Genomic DNA, 16811 nt, shown 5'->3' with positions numbered 1-16811 from the left:
GCATGCAAAATAAGAATGGCATTTGTTATTTGCGATTCTTTGGCCCATAACTACTTTACTTTCAAAGGTTGCCAAAATTTACTGGTATAATTTTGCCAATCTAATAAGGAATAAAAATCCCTCCCAAAATACACTGAATACAGATGGAACAATGGATTTGTTTGGCAGAGATATTTCTTAAAAATAAATTCATAGAGGACAGGGAAAAGTGATACATAGGATCAAAATTTCACAAAAACGACTCACAGCATTAACATGTGTGACTGTGACAGGTATGCAAATTACAAACTGCCGGAAATAGGCAAAGGTATCCTGTCTCATGCTTTTATAGTCACTGAAACTCTACCTGTACAAGGTAGAGACTTGCAAAATGACTTGAGAAACAGGCCTTCAACTTATTTCAGTTCCACTACGTGCCTCAAATTCACACTCCTTTTCAAATTCATTTTCAGAGTAATGTTTAGCTTGGCATGAAAGAAAAGCAGCAGTTTTTGAAAATATTTTCACCACTCATTCTTTTTTGTTGTTGTTGTTTTCAGACAGAGTCTCACTCTTTTCGTTCAGGTTGGAGTGCAGAGGCACACTCTTGGCTCACTGCAATCTGCACCGCCCAGGTTCAAGCGATTCTCCTGCCTCAACCTCCCCAGTAGAATAGCTGGGATTACAGGCACCCCCACCACACCCAGCTAATTTTTGTATTTTTAGTAGAGACAAAGCTTCACCATGTAGGCCAGCTGGTCTCAAACTCCTGACTTCAGGTAATCCGGAGCCCCTCGGCCTCCCAAAGTCCTGGGATTACAGGCGTGAGCCACTGCACCAAGCATCACCACTCATTCTTAAATGAAAAAGTAAAGTTGTTTATTTTTTGTTTTGGTTTTGGTGTTGGTTAATTTTCATTTTTTCATGTTTGCTTTTGATTGCAGACTACTAGTCAGGGATTTTCCATTCTGGGATATGAAAGTAGGACAGAAGACCAAGTGATTCATGCTTCAAGTTGAGTATGAAAATCTCCTAGGAACTGATTTTAAAAATGCCACCAATATGGATCCACATCTGTACTTACTAAGTTAATGGAAAAGATGTGGGGGCTGCAGCATCAGTATTTCTTAAAGGGTACTCCAGGTTGTTAATCAATGTCATCCCAAAGAGCGATGTCACAGTTTTAAAAAGTGTCTCATTAGGATTGGTGGAAACATTAAAGAATAAGATAATTCAATGTTTGTTGTTGTTTCTAATGTTTTAATTATCTTCACATCTGTGGTGAAGTTATTCTACTTTTTCTACTGCTTGCTTACAAAAGGAATATCCAGAATCCAATAAAATACTTCATATAAAAGAAAAGAGAATTTAGGCAAAAAATAATCTTGCTTGTCACCCTCCCCCATCTTAGCACCTAATCCTAAAACCCCAATAGCCCCATTACCATGTATTCTTTGATGACTTCAATTTTGAAATGAACTCATTAGATATTCTACTGCCATAGAAAACAGAAGGCTTCCTACAAAGTGACAGTATTAGTAAATTTAAAGTGGGATCAATAGTTATTTGTTTCTGCAATTTTCCCAAAGAATAACAACATAAATACCAATAAAAATTAGTTACTACATGTGGTAAACTCCTTCAAAATTTCTATCAATTTCCCCAGTATAGGAAGTCAGTTGATTTAATCACCTGGAACAAAGAGCTGCATCATCCTGCTGTATTGATCAGAATGATTTGTTACTTGAAAATTATACATCTTATTAGACATTAGTAAACATTATTAAACACATGTTATAGCTACTGTATGTGGATTAATAATATGCCTCTTAAATTTACAAGTCAAAATTATCTTATATATTTTAATATGGTGTTGAACTTTGAGGGTTGGGTCAAAATCCTTTGAAAAAAATGAACTTGGCTCTATGAACACAATCTCTTGGAGAAACATCTTTGACACTAACCAGATACAAAGTTTTCTATGTCAGCATTTTGGTCAGATAAACATCTGGCATTTGCTGATTTGATTTCTAAAGATATGTATTTCCCCTTAATCAACAGCAGTCCCCCTATTCTCAATATATCCTCAAAATGCCTATTATCTATTTTTTTTATCTACAGCCCAGTGATATATTTGGAGGATTTTTTAATGACAAGCAGTCCTCCATGTTTCCTGCAAAGTTTATCCTTTTAAAAAGTCAAGCCATCAGAAAGCAAGGTACTTACACCATTTTAACTAGACTAGAAGCAGCATTACTGTGATTGACATGTATAATTGTTTCTCATCATGAGAGTTTGGATGTAGTGCCAGGCCCTTAAGAGGCCGAGAATATATATATTTTGAGGGAGAGGAAGAAGAAGAGGAGAAAGAGGAATGGTTCTTTAAAAAAATATCCTAATGAAACTGATTCATTTGTTGTTTATAACACTATTCAACACGTTTTCCTTTTATAAAGATACACATGCAAAAATTCTTATGAAGTTTTAATCAGGGAAAACACTGTTTTGCTCATAAAGTGAAGTTTCCACATCACTTTGATCATCAAAAAGTCAAGCACTTATACAGCAAGTTTAATATTTATTTAGATCTTTATCATAAATTCTAGTTTGTATTTACCTTATATGTCATATTTTACTTTTTTTGGTCATATGGCACATCAAATCTTTGGGATATAAGAAAGTAAATTCTTTTCTCTCTGAATTCAGAGATATGGTTACTCATTGCCATCCTGACTACAAATACCTACAAAGCTATAATATAGTTCCCCAAACTAAACTATAATGGGCGTGAAATTCAAGTATTCATGCTCTTATTTCTAAACAATGCAAAGTTAATTTATTATGAATTTTCATGAATTTTTCATACTTGAGTTAAATTCATAAAGGGCATTTAAAAGGAAGGATTTTGGATACAGAATGTTAAATGTCATATAATTACCCAGCATGTTTTAACAGATTAAAACACTTCTCTGTCTTTCTACTGTCAAATATATATGGAATTCCTTGTGTAGGAGCTCATCAACAAACCAAATGCTTTATACTCAGTGTGAAAATTCAATCACAATTGTCAAAGATCAAGCTGCTACTGCTGATAACAAATATGATGAGATATCATCTTGTTCAATATATGCTTTCAACTTGACATGTAGGCTAATAAAAAATATGAAGTTGTAGTATTTATTTTGTTTCTTCTACAACAGAAGGCTCCTGAGAGGGATGATCAAAATACTCCATATCACTGCATGAAAATACAGTCAACTCTTTATCTGCAGACAGATTAACTGATTTGCAGATGAACTATAGTAAAATCATAACAGCATGCATTGCATTTGTAAAAGATTTTAAAATTACTATGCATCAGTGATTCTATCTCAATGACAGGATGTCTATTTATTTTCAGCTACAAAATAAACATAAAACACTACTTCATGTCTTATGGCAACAAGTTTCATTCATTGAACAGCTATTTACTGAGTACTTACAATATACCAACCACTACAGTAGCCTATTCTACCTCGTTAATCAGATGTATTCTCCTATCAACAGCTCTCCTTAGAGGAAGGCATGATGACATGAGGAAGAGCATGCAGCAAGCTTTTTGTGAGTCAGTGATAATTCTGAGATGTAAAACCTAAAGAGGATCACACTTTCGCAAGAGGAAACAGACCACAGTACATGTGTGGGTGTGGACTTTACCCTATCTTGCCCCTACCCTGTTTTTCTTACTTTGCTTTCCTTCTCAGGGAAAGCCTGAATCTGCCATTCTTGCCTGCCTCCTTCTCCTTCAGCTTCCAAGTTCATAACAGCACACGCTGACAATTCCTCAGATGTCCCTGAATTTGTAAACTTCCCTATATCCCCTCTATATTCTACCTCAAACCCCTCTGTTACCTTAGCTTGGAACTCCATTATCTATAAAAGCACAGTGATAGTTATTTAGTGGACACTCAAACCTTTGCTAAATAATTGAATAAGGCAGCTTGTATTAGAAGTCCTTTAAGATACTGAGGTAAACAAGAGTTGGAAAACAACAAAATAAAAAATAAAAATAAACCCTGATCTCATTCTCTTTTGAGCAACCACTTCAAACATGCCAGTAGCAATATCTCCCATTAGTTGGCTAAGGTAGACACATAGGAGTTATGCTTGACCTTTCTCTCTTCTCATCATGTCCCATATCATCTTTCCTATTACCTTCTTTGTTCACTTTCCTCTGTCGCTCTCTTAGGTCTCACACTACATGTCAGCCAAATACCAAATACCTCCTCACTGTAACCCTTTAACCCAGTGCTGTCCAACAGAACTTTCTGCAATCATGGTAATATGCCATATATATGCTGCCAACAAGTATGGACACTGAGCACTTGCCATGGGGTAAGTGTGACTGAGGAACTATGTTTTTAATTTTATTTAAACTTCAACTAATTTGAATTCAAGTAGCCATATATCTTTAATGGTACCAATACTAAACAGTGCAGCTTAACCTTCTTCTATACTGCCGATAGACATACCTTACTACAAAACATCTGATCATATTACTTGCCTTACAGAATGTGTCCCCATAAAATCTGCATTATTAGGCAGGATATTCAAAGCTCTTTACAATCTAGACCAATTTACCATCTCAGTCTCATTAGACCCACTCCTTTCCCATCTAGTTTGCAAAGGTAGTAGGGCACTCACTGTACTCACACATGCCAAGCTATAATCCTTACAGAAGTTGCTAACTCTTGCTTAGAACACCTTTTCCTCTCACAGAACATCTGCTCATCCTTCAAGATCCAGCTTAAATTCTTGTTTCTCTCTGAATATCTAACTGCCCTCCCATAGCTGAACTAGGCTCCTTGTCTTAACTGTGCTGTCATAAGTTTTTGTATATGGCTTCATTAAAGCATTTAATCATAATTAATGGTTTACATGTGGAAAATGAGTCTTATGTATGCCAGGTAAATATTCATCATATACATTAAAGAGATAATCTGGCAAAGCATCTGGCACAAGAGTTTACTCTGAGTAAGCCCAAGACAGATGTGCCAAGTCTTCAGGATGTGTTTTAGGAATTGTATTGGCCATGCTAGGGAACTTCACCAAATATAGGTGCCTAAAAAAACAAAGAGGAAAATAAAAGAATGGAGATGGAGCAAGGGAAATGCTCACAAGGCATTGATAGCAGTGAGAGGCTTAAGCCAGGGAAATTGTATAAGAAAATTCATAAAAGCCTCACTAGAATAACTATGCAGTAAACCTGTAGTAAAGCTGAACTTGTTTTTCACCTTCCCTACCTAACTGGCAATAGCAATAATCAAATTCCTTAGTCAGGTAGTGTGGTTGTTATGAGGTCAAGAACAAGAAAAAGGTTTCCTTGTGATGTGTAACTGAGAAGATTTTGCTGTAAGCAGATCAATAAAGCACTATTACTGTGGCCCACTCCTCAGGAAAGAGCTCTGTTTTATAAAACATTGAATATCTCTTCGGTAAGGAAATTCAACCTACGAAAGACACAGAAGAAAAAAAAGTCTCTAAACTTACTCTATTCTCATGTTCTCTAAAATTATATTTAAATAGAAACACTTCGAAATCAATGATATCTGAATTGCACTTATTTCCAATATAGCAATTCCCCCTTTAAATAAAGTGGTCTTATTTTTCTTTCCTTTTAGTCTGCTTACAAAAGCAATGCAGAGAAATATTAAATAGTTAAAGGTAAAAATGTTAATGGCAACCCTAAGCAATACTCAATATATACACAAGTATCTGAACTGGGTGAGTATAAGTCAGTATTAATATTTTGATGTTCCATTTCATTGGTTTGAGAGAGCATAGGTTTACAATATAATTTTGTTATTAAATAAAATCCTTGAATTGGATTTGCAGATTGAAGAAAATTAATATTTGGATTTAGTTCAGAGGTTGAGTAAATTAGCTCAGTTCACTCTGGGTTTGAGTTCATGATTCAGTTCAAGTTCTTGATATTGAGTACATCAAAATAAAAATATTTAAATAATGTAATCAGGGCTGACATTTAAAAGCAAGTGTTCAGGCAAATACGTGTTTTAAAGAAACAAACTCACTTTACAGAGAGAGCTAAGGTTAAATCCGAAGGTTTGAGCATTCCGGGAGCCAGCATTCATGTAGTTTCCCATTAGCAATACAAGTTCCAGCAACTTGCTAAAGCTTTTGCTCTTCTTTATTTCTTCGCAGGCAGTACTGACAGCCATGATGTCAGGTTTGATGTTGTTCACCTGCTCTTCAAACTGAAGCTTAAAGAGAATAGCACTGAGCCGTGGCCGTAGTCTCTTCACATTGCTCATCTGATTGAAAAGAAAACAGCAGATTTCCTTTAAAATGCATGGTGTACTTTAGTACTGTACGACTGCAAGTAATCTGGGATGATTTATTGGTATGACAGTACCAAAGAAGCAATATGTCTCCTAAAACTGATAGCAGGAAGAGAGAAAAGCCCTGCTTGTTTTTGTAAGGAATCCAGAGTCATCCCTCAAAACCCAAATTAACAATTTAGATGCTCAATGAAAAGAAAGCTTTAATTAAATGATAACGTTTAATTAAGCAATAAAGTAAGCATTTTTTAAACTAAATTCTGAAACAGTAACAGGATACATAGGCAACAAATTACAATTCATGTCATTATTTTGAATAATTTTTGTTCAATACCGCAAAATACTGGGTCATGTTTAAAATATATTCAGAAAGGTCTAAAGAGGGTTTCTTTCCTCCAAATAGCAATTGCTGTCCTCAGAAACCCTGCTGACTAACAGTATGTGTTAGATAGAGGGAGAGTAAATAGGTCCCAATTTGTACTAAATTGACTTTCTTCAGAAATACCGGAAAGTAGAATGACTCCTGACACATACTAAATTAGCAGAATCAGAGTTAGGAAACATGGGCGTAGTAGGAGGCAGGAGCGGTGCAAACCCACGAATCCGTCACGTGCCAAGTTAACCCTGTCTGGGTTTCTCTACTGGGAATGTTAAAGGACTGGAGGTGTCTAAAAGAACAAAGGGGCAAGTTCCTGCCTTTATCCTTACTCCTGTGTTACATCAGCACACATGCAGAAAATAATCACCTACCTGTAGGCTGAAGACATACCACATATTAAGCTAGATATGGATTCCTTGACCAAATGCATTAGGGATTTGAAACTTAAAACACACTGAAGGGGCGGTAATAGTAAAATTATTGAACTTCAACAACTATTGTAAATATCAAAAGCAGGCTGAGGCAAGGTCAGAAGAAAAGCAGTGACAGGTTAAAATAGGGACTGATTCTCTTAATCACAGACTGTAAAGGAAAGGCTAAAAAACAATGCTATATGAAGCCTGTAGGGTGCCACATATAATGAAAATCATGACTATTTGGGACACAAAAAGCTGTTGGCTAATAATATAATAATGACCATCACTTAAAATATACTAGACAAAGGCTTATTAGATTCTAATATATTATAGACACTGCCTTAATGACTTAACTCAGCTTACTCATCTGACAAAAATTAAGCAATAAAAATTAGTTCTTTGTACACACCTCTGGGAGAATGTTTTCATATAGACCAAAGCCTTATAGTGAATGAAAAGTTCCACTTTCAAATAATATAAATATGTAATTCATGCTTAGCGTTCTCCCAGCCCCTTGCCAAGTTAAATGGTTATGCGTCTACAATTGAGAGATTCTAAGAGCTCAACTAATGTAGGTAGTAAGAAGTCTACTTCACAAGGTACTTTAAGGAATGTCTTCACATTCCACTGTCTAGACAAAATAAAGAATGTAAGTTCAATAGATATCAAAAAAGAATAAAAGAAAAAACATTATTAAAAGTTTATAGAGTAACTTTAAGCAATATAAAATTATAGAGAGACAAAGAGATGCACTATTAGAATACTGATAATTACTGGGCATGAATTGTTCTTTTTAAGCACTGATCACTTATCACAAAGACATTTGTCCTAAAATATATGTCTCCAGATGGGTTCACTTGCCTGAATTTATTGCAAAAGGAGACATTCATATGACATTGGTAACATGAACAGTGCTCTATTACACTTAATATGTCCTTTAGAATAGTCAGAGGTACAGAAGAGCACTCACCTGTAATACCTGTAGTTATGGCCATTCTAAAGGTATATAATGGGCTCATAGCATCTCTGTTTTCAGTAGATGCCATTACTCATGATTATGAAGCCAGGCACTTGCAATAAATGTGAGAAAAAACTCTCCAGTATTCTATGCAAAACATTTGTATTACAAAATATATTAATTCTAACATATATTAATGTACTATTACTTTCATGCACAGGAGAAAAAAAGAGACTGCTTAAGCCTACATTCTCCCACCCCAAAATATGTTAAAGCTTTCCTGCTGACAAGCTAACCATATGTAGCCAGCATAAAGTCATTAATTCTCCTAGAAAAATATAACCTAGATTTGTATGAATAATGAGTGTATCTGGCACTAGGGACAGGTACCTTGAAAAGCTAGAGTAAGTCTATGATGTAATGCAGAACAAAGTGCCACAAGTTCATGAAAACCCCTGACAAGGCAAAATCAGGAGGTAACCTAAAAACAAAGCTTTGAACAACACTTTTTTAAAAATTAGATGTCCTTTTCCTATTGTAATTTCTTCCAAATTTAGATAAATCATTATTTGACTATTATTGAGTAAATGTAATTTAATAAACAAAATTATTGAGCTGGAAAGGAATCTGAATGGTCACCTGGAGATAGTGCCTGTCTTTAGTTCACTATTTAGCCATATGATGAACCCCTAGGCCAAATGACAGCCCTTTTTATTTAACAAGAAAATCTCATTTAATGTTCCAAGACCTCAATCTTAGAATCTATGATAACAATAGAAGGCTTCTTTTTCTTTTTCTTTTTTTTTTTTTAAAGGCAGAGCTCACTCTGTCGCCCAGGCTTAAGTGCTGTGGCACGATCTTGGCTCACCACAACCTCCACCTCCCGGGTTCATGAGATTCTCCTATCTCAGCCTCTCAAGTGACTGGGATTGCAGCCATGAGCCACCATGCCCAGCTAATATTTTTGTATTTTTAGTAGAGACAAGGTTTTGCCATGCTGGCCAGGCTGGTCTCGAACTCCTTACCTCAAGTGATCTACCCACCTTGGCTTCCCAAAGTGCTTGAATTATAAGCTTGAGCCACCGCACCTAGCCCTTTTTCTCATATTTGAATCAAACTTTATTTCTTCAGGTGGTATCAAATAAAAAGGTTAAGGGGGGAGAAATATATGTATATGTAAAAACCCCAACCAGTGTTTTCTCATCCTCACCACTTCTCATATTCTATCAACACTGGGGATTTGCATTCTGTTCTCCTGCTAAGAAAACTAAACCTCTGACTTGTCTAAAACTAAGTGGAATGAAGAAATGGAGAACTATGGTGCTCAAATAACATTCTGAATGGCAACAGAAAGTCATTTTTTAAAAAAGAAGAAAGAAAGGGTTACAATAAACATGAAATGTTAGCAAGTGAATAATTAGATCATTAGAAGAAATTAAATTTCATTTTTACAGTTATCCTTTGAATCTATTGTTATGAAGTCTTAGCAATATAAATTCACAAAACCCAAATCTATGACAATAATAAGATATAATCTAAATATCAATCCAAAAAAGTAAAAATACTTTGATTTCAAGAAAAGCAGGGAGCAGTACTCCTGTAACCTCCCACCCACAGATGTCATATGTCAGAATGAAGAGATCCTAAAAGCAGTGACTGGTAAAAATCAAGAAACAATATCTGGTCAGTAGCTCATGCCTGTAATCTCAACACTTTGGGAGGCTGGGGTGGGCAGATCATGAGACCAGGAGATCGAGACCATCCTGCCAACATGGAGAAACCCCATTCTACTAAAAATACAAAAATTAGCAGGGTGTGGTGGTGTGCACCTGTAGTCCCAACTACATAGGAGGCTGAGGCAGGAGAATCACTTAAACCTGGAGGCAGAGGTTGCAGTGAGCCAAGATCCCGCCACTGCACTCTAGCCTGGCAACAGAGCAAGACTCCGTCCCCAAGAAATTAACAATAAAAAAATAAAGAGGCAACATCCAGAACCCTAAGGGTAATTTTATTTCAAAATTTAGTTTGTTGGCAATATATGTTATTGCAGAGGGAACAACGTAAAAAGACCTTTAGAAAGCCAATGAACCAACATCACTAGGCCCCATTCAGTGCTGTGAGGGGCACAGAAGTCATAGTAACTGTCCCTGTAGCCCTATCGTTGAATTCTTTTCTGTCTGTCTTAAAGAGTAAAAAGTTGGAAAGGTCCCAGGAAGATGTAATGTCCTTTTTTTTTTTTTTTTGAGACAGAGTTTCGCTCTTGTTGACCAGGCTGGAGTGCAGTGGCGCAATCTCAGCTCACCCAACCTCCGCCTCCTGGGTTCAGGCAATTCTCCTGCCTCAGCCTCCTGAGTAGCTAGGATTACAGGCACATGCCACCATGCCCAGCTAATTTTTTGTATTTTTAGTAGAGACGGGGTTTCACCATGTTGACCAGGATGGTCTCAATCTCTTGACCTCGTGATCCACCCGCCTCGGCCTCCCAAAGTGCTGGGATTACAGGCATGAGCCACCACGCCCGGCCAGATGTAATCGCTTGTAATCTTATTATGGTTATATTTTTCACATATAATTTTAATTTTAACCATTATTCTATGAGGAAAAAATCATTTTTAGACCAACTTTGTTTAATACCATATCTAGTTATCTCTACACATTTTATTTTATAAATAAGAGGTAGTCAGATGTTTTATTCCCCCATCCTACTATGCAGACTTACACGGCACACCTCAGAAAGACTTAGTTTTTATTCTTCCCTGAAGTCATTATGAAACTAACTGTTCACTTAACTTTCTAAGAGTACAGTAACCTGCTGATTGGGAAGTTACTGGCCTCAGTCTTAATTTACAATACTCTAAAAGCATTAGTTCATATGCTTTGTAGATATCACATTATAAGGAATAATAGAAAAGCATTTCAGGAAGGTGAAATAACTTTTTCAAGTCACCTGGCTAGTAGGAGCCAGGCCTAGAGCTAACTAGCTGCTAATCAACTGTCCTTAACAATCAGAGCATCACAATGTGGAAATTAATAACCACAATTTACAAACCATCTTGAACTCAAACTTCCTCTGCTATGTTTTCTTGTAAGTAAAAATGAACTTTAATTTCTTTGCAGTAGTCATCAAGTAACACTCTATAGCTGCCACCCATACTATCTCAGTATTTCCTACCTTTCTCCTTAGTATACCCAACTACTTCCTATTGTGCTGATTTTTTTTTTTTTTTTTGACAGGGAGTTTCTCTCTTGCTGCCTAGGCTGAAGTGCAATGGTGCAGTCTCAGCTCACCACAACCTCCACCTCCCAGGTTCAAGTGAATCTTCTGCCTCAGCCTCCCAAGTAGATGGCAGTGTCACCACACCTGGCTAATGTGGTATTTTTAGTAAAGATGGGGTTTCTCCATGTTGGTCAGGCTGGTCTCAAACTCCCAACCTCAGGTGATAGGCCCACCTCGGCTTCCCAAAGTGCTGAGATTATAGGTGTTAGCCACCATGCCTGCCCTGTGATGAATCTTTAATACTTTTTCAGATCTACTTTTGTTCTCTCTCCGCAACAGGGGACCCATAGCAGTAACTGTTAGGAAACAAGCTGCGCAGTAGGAGGTGAGCAGGTGGCCTGCAGCAAGCAGGTGAAGCTTCATCTATATTCGTAGCTGCTCTCCACTGCTAGCATTACCACCTGAGCTTGATCTCCTGTGAGATCAGTGGTGACATTAGATTCTCATAGGAGTGAGAACCCAAATGTGAACTGCACATGTAAGAGATCTAGGTTGCATGCTCCTTATGAGCATCTAATGCCTGATGATCTGTCACTGTCTCCTATCACCCCCAGATGGGTCTTTTCAGTTGCAGGATAACAAGCTCGGGGTTCACACTGATTCTACATTATGGTGAGTTGCATAATTATTTCATTACATAGTATAATGTAATCATAATAGAAACAAAGTGTGTGATAAATGCAATGCACTTGTATCATCCCAAAACCATCCTGCTGCCACTTGCAGAAAAATGAAACCGTTCAACAGTGCCAAAAAGTTTGGGGACTGCTGCTCCACACTACTCTCCACTCTTACTCGCCTATTAGCTAATTCTTCCATTCTCTGTGGGAGAGGTATGATAAGCAAGAAGAATGTGAAGAAACAAATGCAGCTCTATGAAAGACAAAAGAGAGTACTTTGAGAAAGTTGTGTGATCTAATACTTAGATCAAAGAATGAAGACACTAGGGAAAAATTTTTTGAACCTGATTTTTCCAATGATATAAAAAATATCTTTCACTGTTAACAGACCAATATGTTCATGATCTCCAGAATTCTCAGAAAAAAAACACACCAGTTCATTTCACTTGGAGAAAGGCTTCAAGAAAAAAGCTATTCAAGTGCCTTATGCCTGAGGTAATCCTCAGAATGTCAAAAATGTTTTTAAAATAAATGTACTCATATTAAAGCTGCTACACTAAAATTATTCAAGAAAACTATACAAAAAACAAAGTACATATGGTATAATTTTTAAATATTTCATGGGAGAAAGGTAAAGCCAAGACTTGGAAAAAAATATTAAAAGGTTAAAATGTATATTCCTCCACTAAATCAAGAAATAAACAATTGGTTATAGACATCAGAGACTGCTGCACCTTTGTTTATAAATCCTCATCAATTCTGGATCACTAAGGATTTCACAGGAGGTCCAAATGAGTTCTGAAGATACCCAGGGTCATCAAGTGGTAAAGCTGTGAATGGTAAAGCTAAAGAAAAGAGAGACTTCCTATTTAATTTGGCAGTCCCAGCATATAGTCTTAACACATAAGTTTCGTATCTGTTGAATTAAAAAGCTGGCATAAACCCCAGAATCATATCAGTGTCTTAAATTCATTCATGCCCACTTCCAGACAATCCCCATCCCATCACAGAAAACCAGTGTTTTGATTTCTATCACTATAGCTTAGTTTTGCCTGTTCTTGAAATTTATACTAATAAAGCTATATGGTAAACAGTTATATATCTGCCTTTTTTCACTCAAAAAAATGACTTTCAGATTTACACACACGTTGTATAATTCAGTACTCTGTTCCTTTTTATTAATAGGTAGGATTTCCATGCAAGAAAATACCAAAAGTTGTTTATCCACTTTCCTCCTGCTGATGGAGTTCCTCCCCCGTATGCCTCCCCCCACCCCTCTGCCCAGTTTGGAGCTATGTAGTAGGTTGAGTTGAACAGAGACCCACAAAAGGTATGTGTAAATCCTAACCTCTGGTACCTAGAATGTGACCATATTTGGAAACAGTTTTAGCACACATAATTAAATTAAGAATCTTAAGATGAAATCATCCTGGATTTAGGGTGAGCCCTAGATTGGAGCGCTGCATCTACCCAGAAATACCAAGGATTGTGAGTAGCTTGCTAAAGGTAGCAGAGAGGTATGGATCAGATTATCACCCAGAGCCTCTGGAAGAAAGAAACCCTTGATTTCTGGACCCCAGAAATGCAAAAGCATAAATCTCTGTTGTTTTAAGCCACCAAGATTGTAGACATTTATGGGGGCAGCCCTAAGAAACTAATAAAAGCTATTATTAATACTCTTCTATAAGTCTTTTCACTTCTATTAAATTAGAAGAAAATGTAGTACAAATGTATACTTAACCTAAAAAACTGTCAAACTCTTTTTTACAAAGTAGTTTATATGATTTTATATTGCCTTTACCAACTTACATTTTATTCTAGAAATCTTTTATCTTTTCTTGTTTAGGTCCATACAGTATTCCTCTAATTATTCAATGTGGTGTGATGCAGAAGTTGAGATTCATTTTAGTCCCTAAGATGTATAGACTTTATAAAACCATTTGATACAAAGAACACTGTTGAACATCAAATGATGGTATCTTTGTGGATATAACTTTCTAGAAAGTTTATTTGTATATCCGTAAGCCAAAACTTTTGTTTTGATGTTAAATCAGTAGTTTAAGTGCACCAAGTTTGTTCTTCTTCAAAACTGTTTTTCTATATTCTATGTCCTTTGCATGCCATATGAGTTTTAGACGCCATTTGTCAATTTCTATAATAAAACCTGCTGGGATTTTGATTGAGAATATGTAAAATCCATAGGTCATGTGAGGGAGACATGAAATTTTAACAATACCAACTCTTCCAATCTAAAGCATAATATGTATCGTCATTTCTTTACAACTTCTTTAATTTCTCTCATCAATATCTTATAGTTTTCGTGATTTGCACATATTTAGTGAAATGTATCCCAAAGTATCTTTCGTTTATGACATTGTAAATAATACTATTTTAATTAAATTTAAATTTTTGCTGTTTGTAGAAAAAAGTATTTTTGCTACACTTATCATATTCTATGACCTCGGTGAATTCACATAGACAATTGGGTCAGCTGAAAAAAAGAAGAATATGTTATACTTTCTTTCCTCTAAAGTACTGATCAATCGTTTTTTCTTGTTACACAGATTAGTACATTATAAATAATGCTGAAAGGAAGTAATGCAAGTAGACATCTTTACCAGGCTCTCAATCATAAAAAACAAGGCATCTAATCATTCACTATTGAGTATAACTTCAGGTTTTTCATGAACGTCCTTTATCAAAATGAGAACGTTTCCTTCTATTTCTAGTTTGCTGAGAGTTTTTTCATAAAAAGACTGAATTCTGTCAAATACTTCTTATTTTACATCTGTTTAGATAATTTTGATTTTTCTCATAATTATCTGGTTTTCTTAATCTGATAATATGGCTAACTAATTAATTTTGAAATGTAAAACCAACCTTGCATTCCTGGGATCAATTCCATGTGGTCATAACATACTTCCTTATTAAGCTCAGCAATATTTGATAGAGAAATATTTCATTGACAGCTTCTGCATCTATGTCCACATATGAGTTTCTAATTTTGCTGTAGTAAATTCCCTTCTTTGATTCCTGATACCAGTAATTTGAGAATTTGGTTTTCTTTTTCAGTGTTTCATTTTCATTTGGCTCAAAATAATTCCTTCTTTGGCCTACCAGTAATTTTAAATTATGTTATGTAATTTTTAGACTGTGGTAGATGTTCTATTATTTTTGTTTAAATTCTGTTGTAGAGAGAAAACATACCCTGCAAGATATCTACATTTTGAAAATTACTGAGGCTTACTTTATATTCCCATATGGTCCACCTTGGTAAACATTTGATACACGTTCAAAAATAATGTGTTCTTTGCAGTTGTTGTAGATAGTGTTCTATAAATATGAGAACAAGTTGGATGATAGAAGTATCTTGATTTTCTAAGTATTTACTGATTTTTTTTTTTTGGTAGACTTTTTCTGGAATTTATTCAAAGAGGGGTGTTAAAGTCTCATTATGATTGAGAATTTGTCTATTTTCCCATTTATTTCTGCCAGGTTTTGCTTCAGAAATTCTGATGCTCAATTGTTAGGCATACATATTTGAGATGATTATCTCTTCCTGGTGAGTTATTATTTTTGTTATTGTGTACTGATACTTTATTTCTTATAACATAGTTTGTCTTGAAATATACCTTCTTGGAAATACAAATACCCATGATACTTGTCATGTGCTTATTTTATTCCTATTTATTTTCCTCGTGTCCTTTCTGCCCTTTTCCCCACTGCTATTGTTTTAGTGTTTGTGTCCCCCCAAACATGAATGTTGAAAACCTACTCACCAGTGTGATAGGATTATGACATGGGGTCTTTGGGGGCAAGGCCTTACAAATAAAATCAGCAGCCTCATAAAAGAGGGCCCAGAGAGTTGCCTTGTCCCTCCACCACATGAGAACACAGACAGAAAGTAACATATATGAATCAGATATCAGTGGTCCCTCACCAGACACAGAATCTGCTAGCATCCTGATCATGAAAGTCCTGGCCTCCAGAACTGTGAGAAATAAATTTCAGTTGTTTATAATCCATCCAGTTTATAGTATTTTGTTACAGCAGCCCAAATAGACCAAGACACCTTCTTTTATTCTTTTTCTCTTTTCTGTTAGTCAAGCAATTTTTAGTATTCTCTTTCCTCTACTGGCTTAACGATACCTCTTTTTATATTTTCTCTGATTTGTCTAGGATTAATATCTCTTAATGTATCAATCTAACTAGAGTCACTATTCAGTCAAAATTGTACCTCTTCATATTTCTCATTTCCTACCTCACCCTTCCAAATTTCATATTTCATACTTTCTGCACAATCTATTTCTTCTATACCATCATTACTATGATATATTTTACACCATGTACATTATAAACCCTGTTGGCAGTATGTTTTTAACTACAAATTTTCTTTCAAAGAAAAATCATAAGAAAAAAAGATTTACTATTTCAGGTACTCTGAATTACTTTTTGAAGATCTGAGTTTCCATATGGCATTTTTCCCTTTTGCCTGAAGGACAACCTGAGGGACAACCTTTAGGGTTTCTTGTAGGGTAGGTACGATGGTAACAAACTCTCTCAGCTTTTACAATACTAAATATGTCTTCATCTCACATTATTATTATTTTTTGAGACAGAGTCTTGCTCTGTCACCCAGGCTGGTGTGCAATGGTGTAATCTTGGCTTATTGCAACCTCTGCCTGCCAGGTTCAAGTGATTCTCCTGCCTCAGCCTCCCTAGTAGCTGGGATTACAGGCATGCACCACCATGCCCAGTTAATTTTTTGTATTTTTAGTAGAGACGGGGTTTCACTATGTCAGCTAGGCTGGTCTCGAACTCCTGACCTGTGATCTGCCCGCCTT

The 16811-nt window shown here is 35.9% G+C and overlaps 1 protein-coding gene across 2 annotated transcripts in view; it reads right to left on the bottom strand.

Moving 5' to 3' along the window:
- Positions 1-16811, bottom strand: part of DIAPH3 (diaphanous related formin 3) — a 506459-nt gene that overhangs the window by 203123 nt on the left and 286525 nt on the right. For both annotated transcript variants that reach the window (XM_035296778.3, XM_035296781.3), the window contains one exon: positions 6051-6290. In XM_035296778.3, the coding sequence (XP_035152669.1) occupies positions 6051-6290 (240 nt within the window). The remainder of the gene's footprint in view (positions 1-6050; positions 6291-16811) is intronic.

This window comes from Callithrix jacchus, chromosome 1 (assembly GCF_049354715.1).
Source record: "Callithrix jacchus isolate 240 chromosome 1, calJac240_pri, whole genome shotgun sequence".
NCBI lineage: Eukaryota > Metazoa > Chordata > Mammalia > Primates > Cebidae > Callithrix > Callithrix jacchus.
The sequence above is the reverse complement of the archived record's forward strand: the minus strand, read 5'-3'. Positions and strand labels throughout refer to the sequence as shown.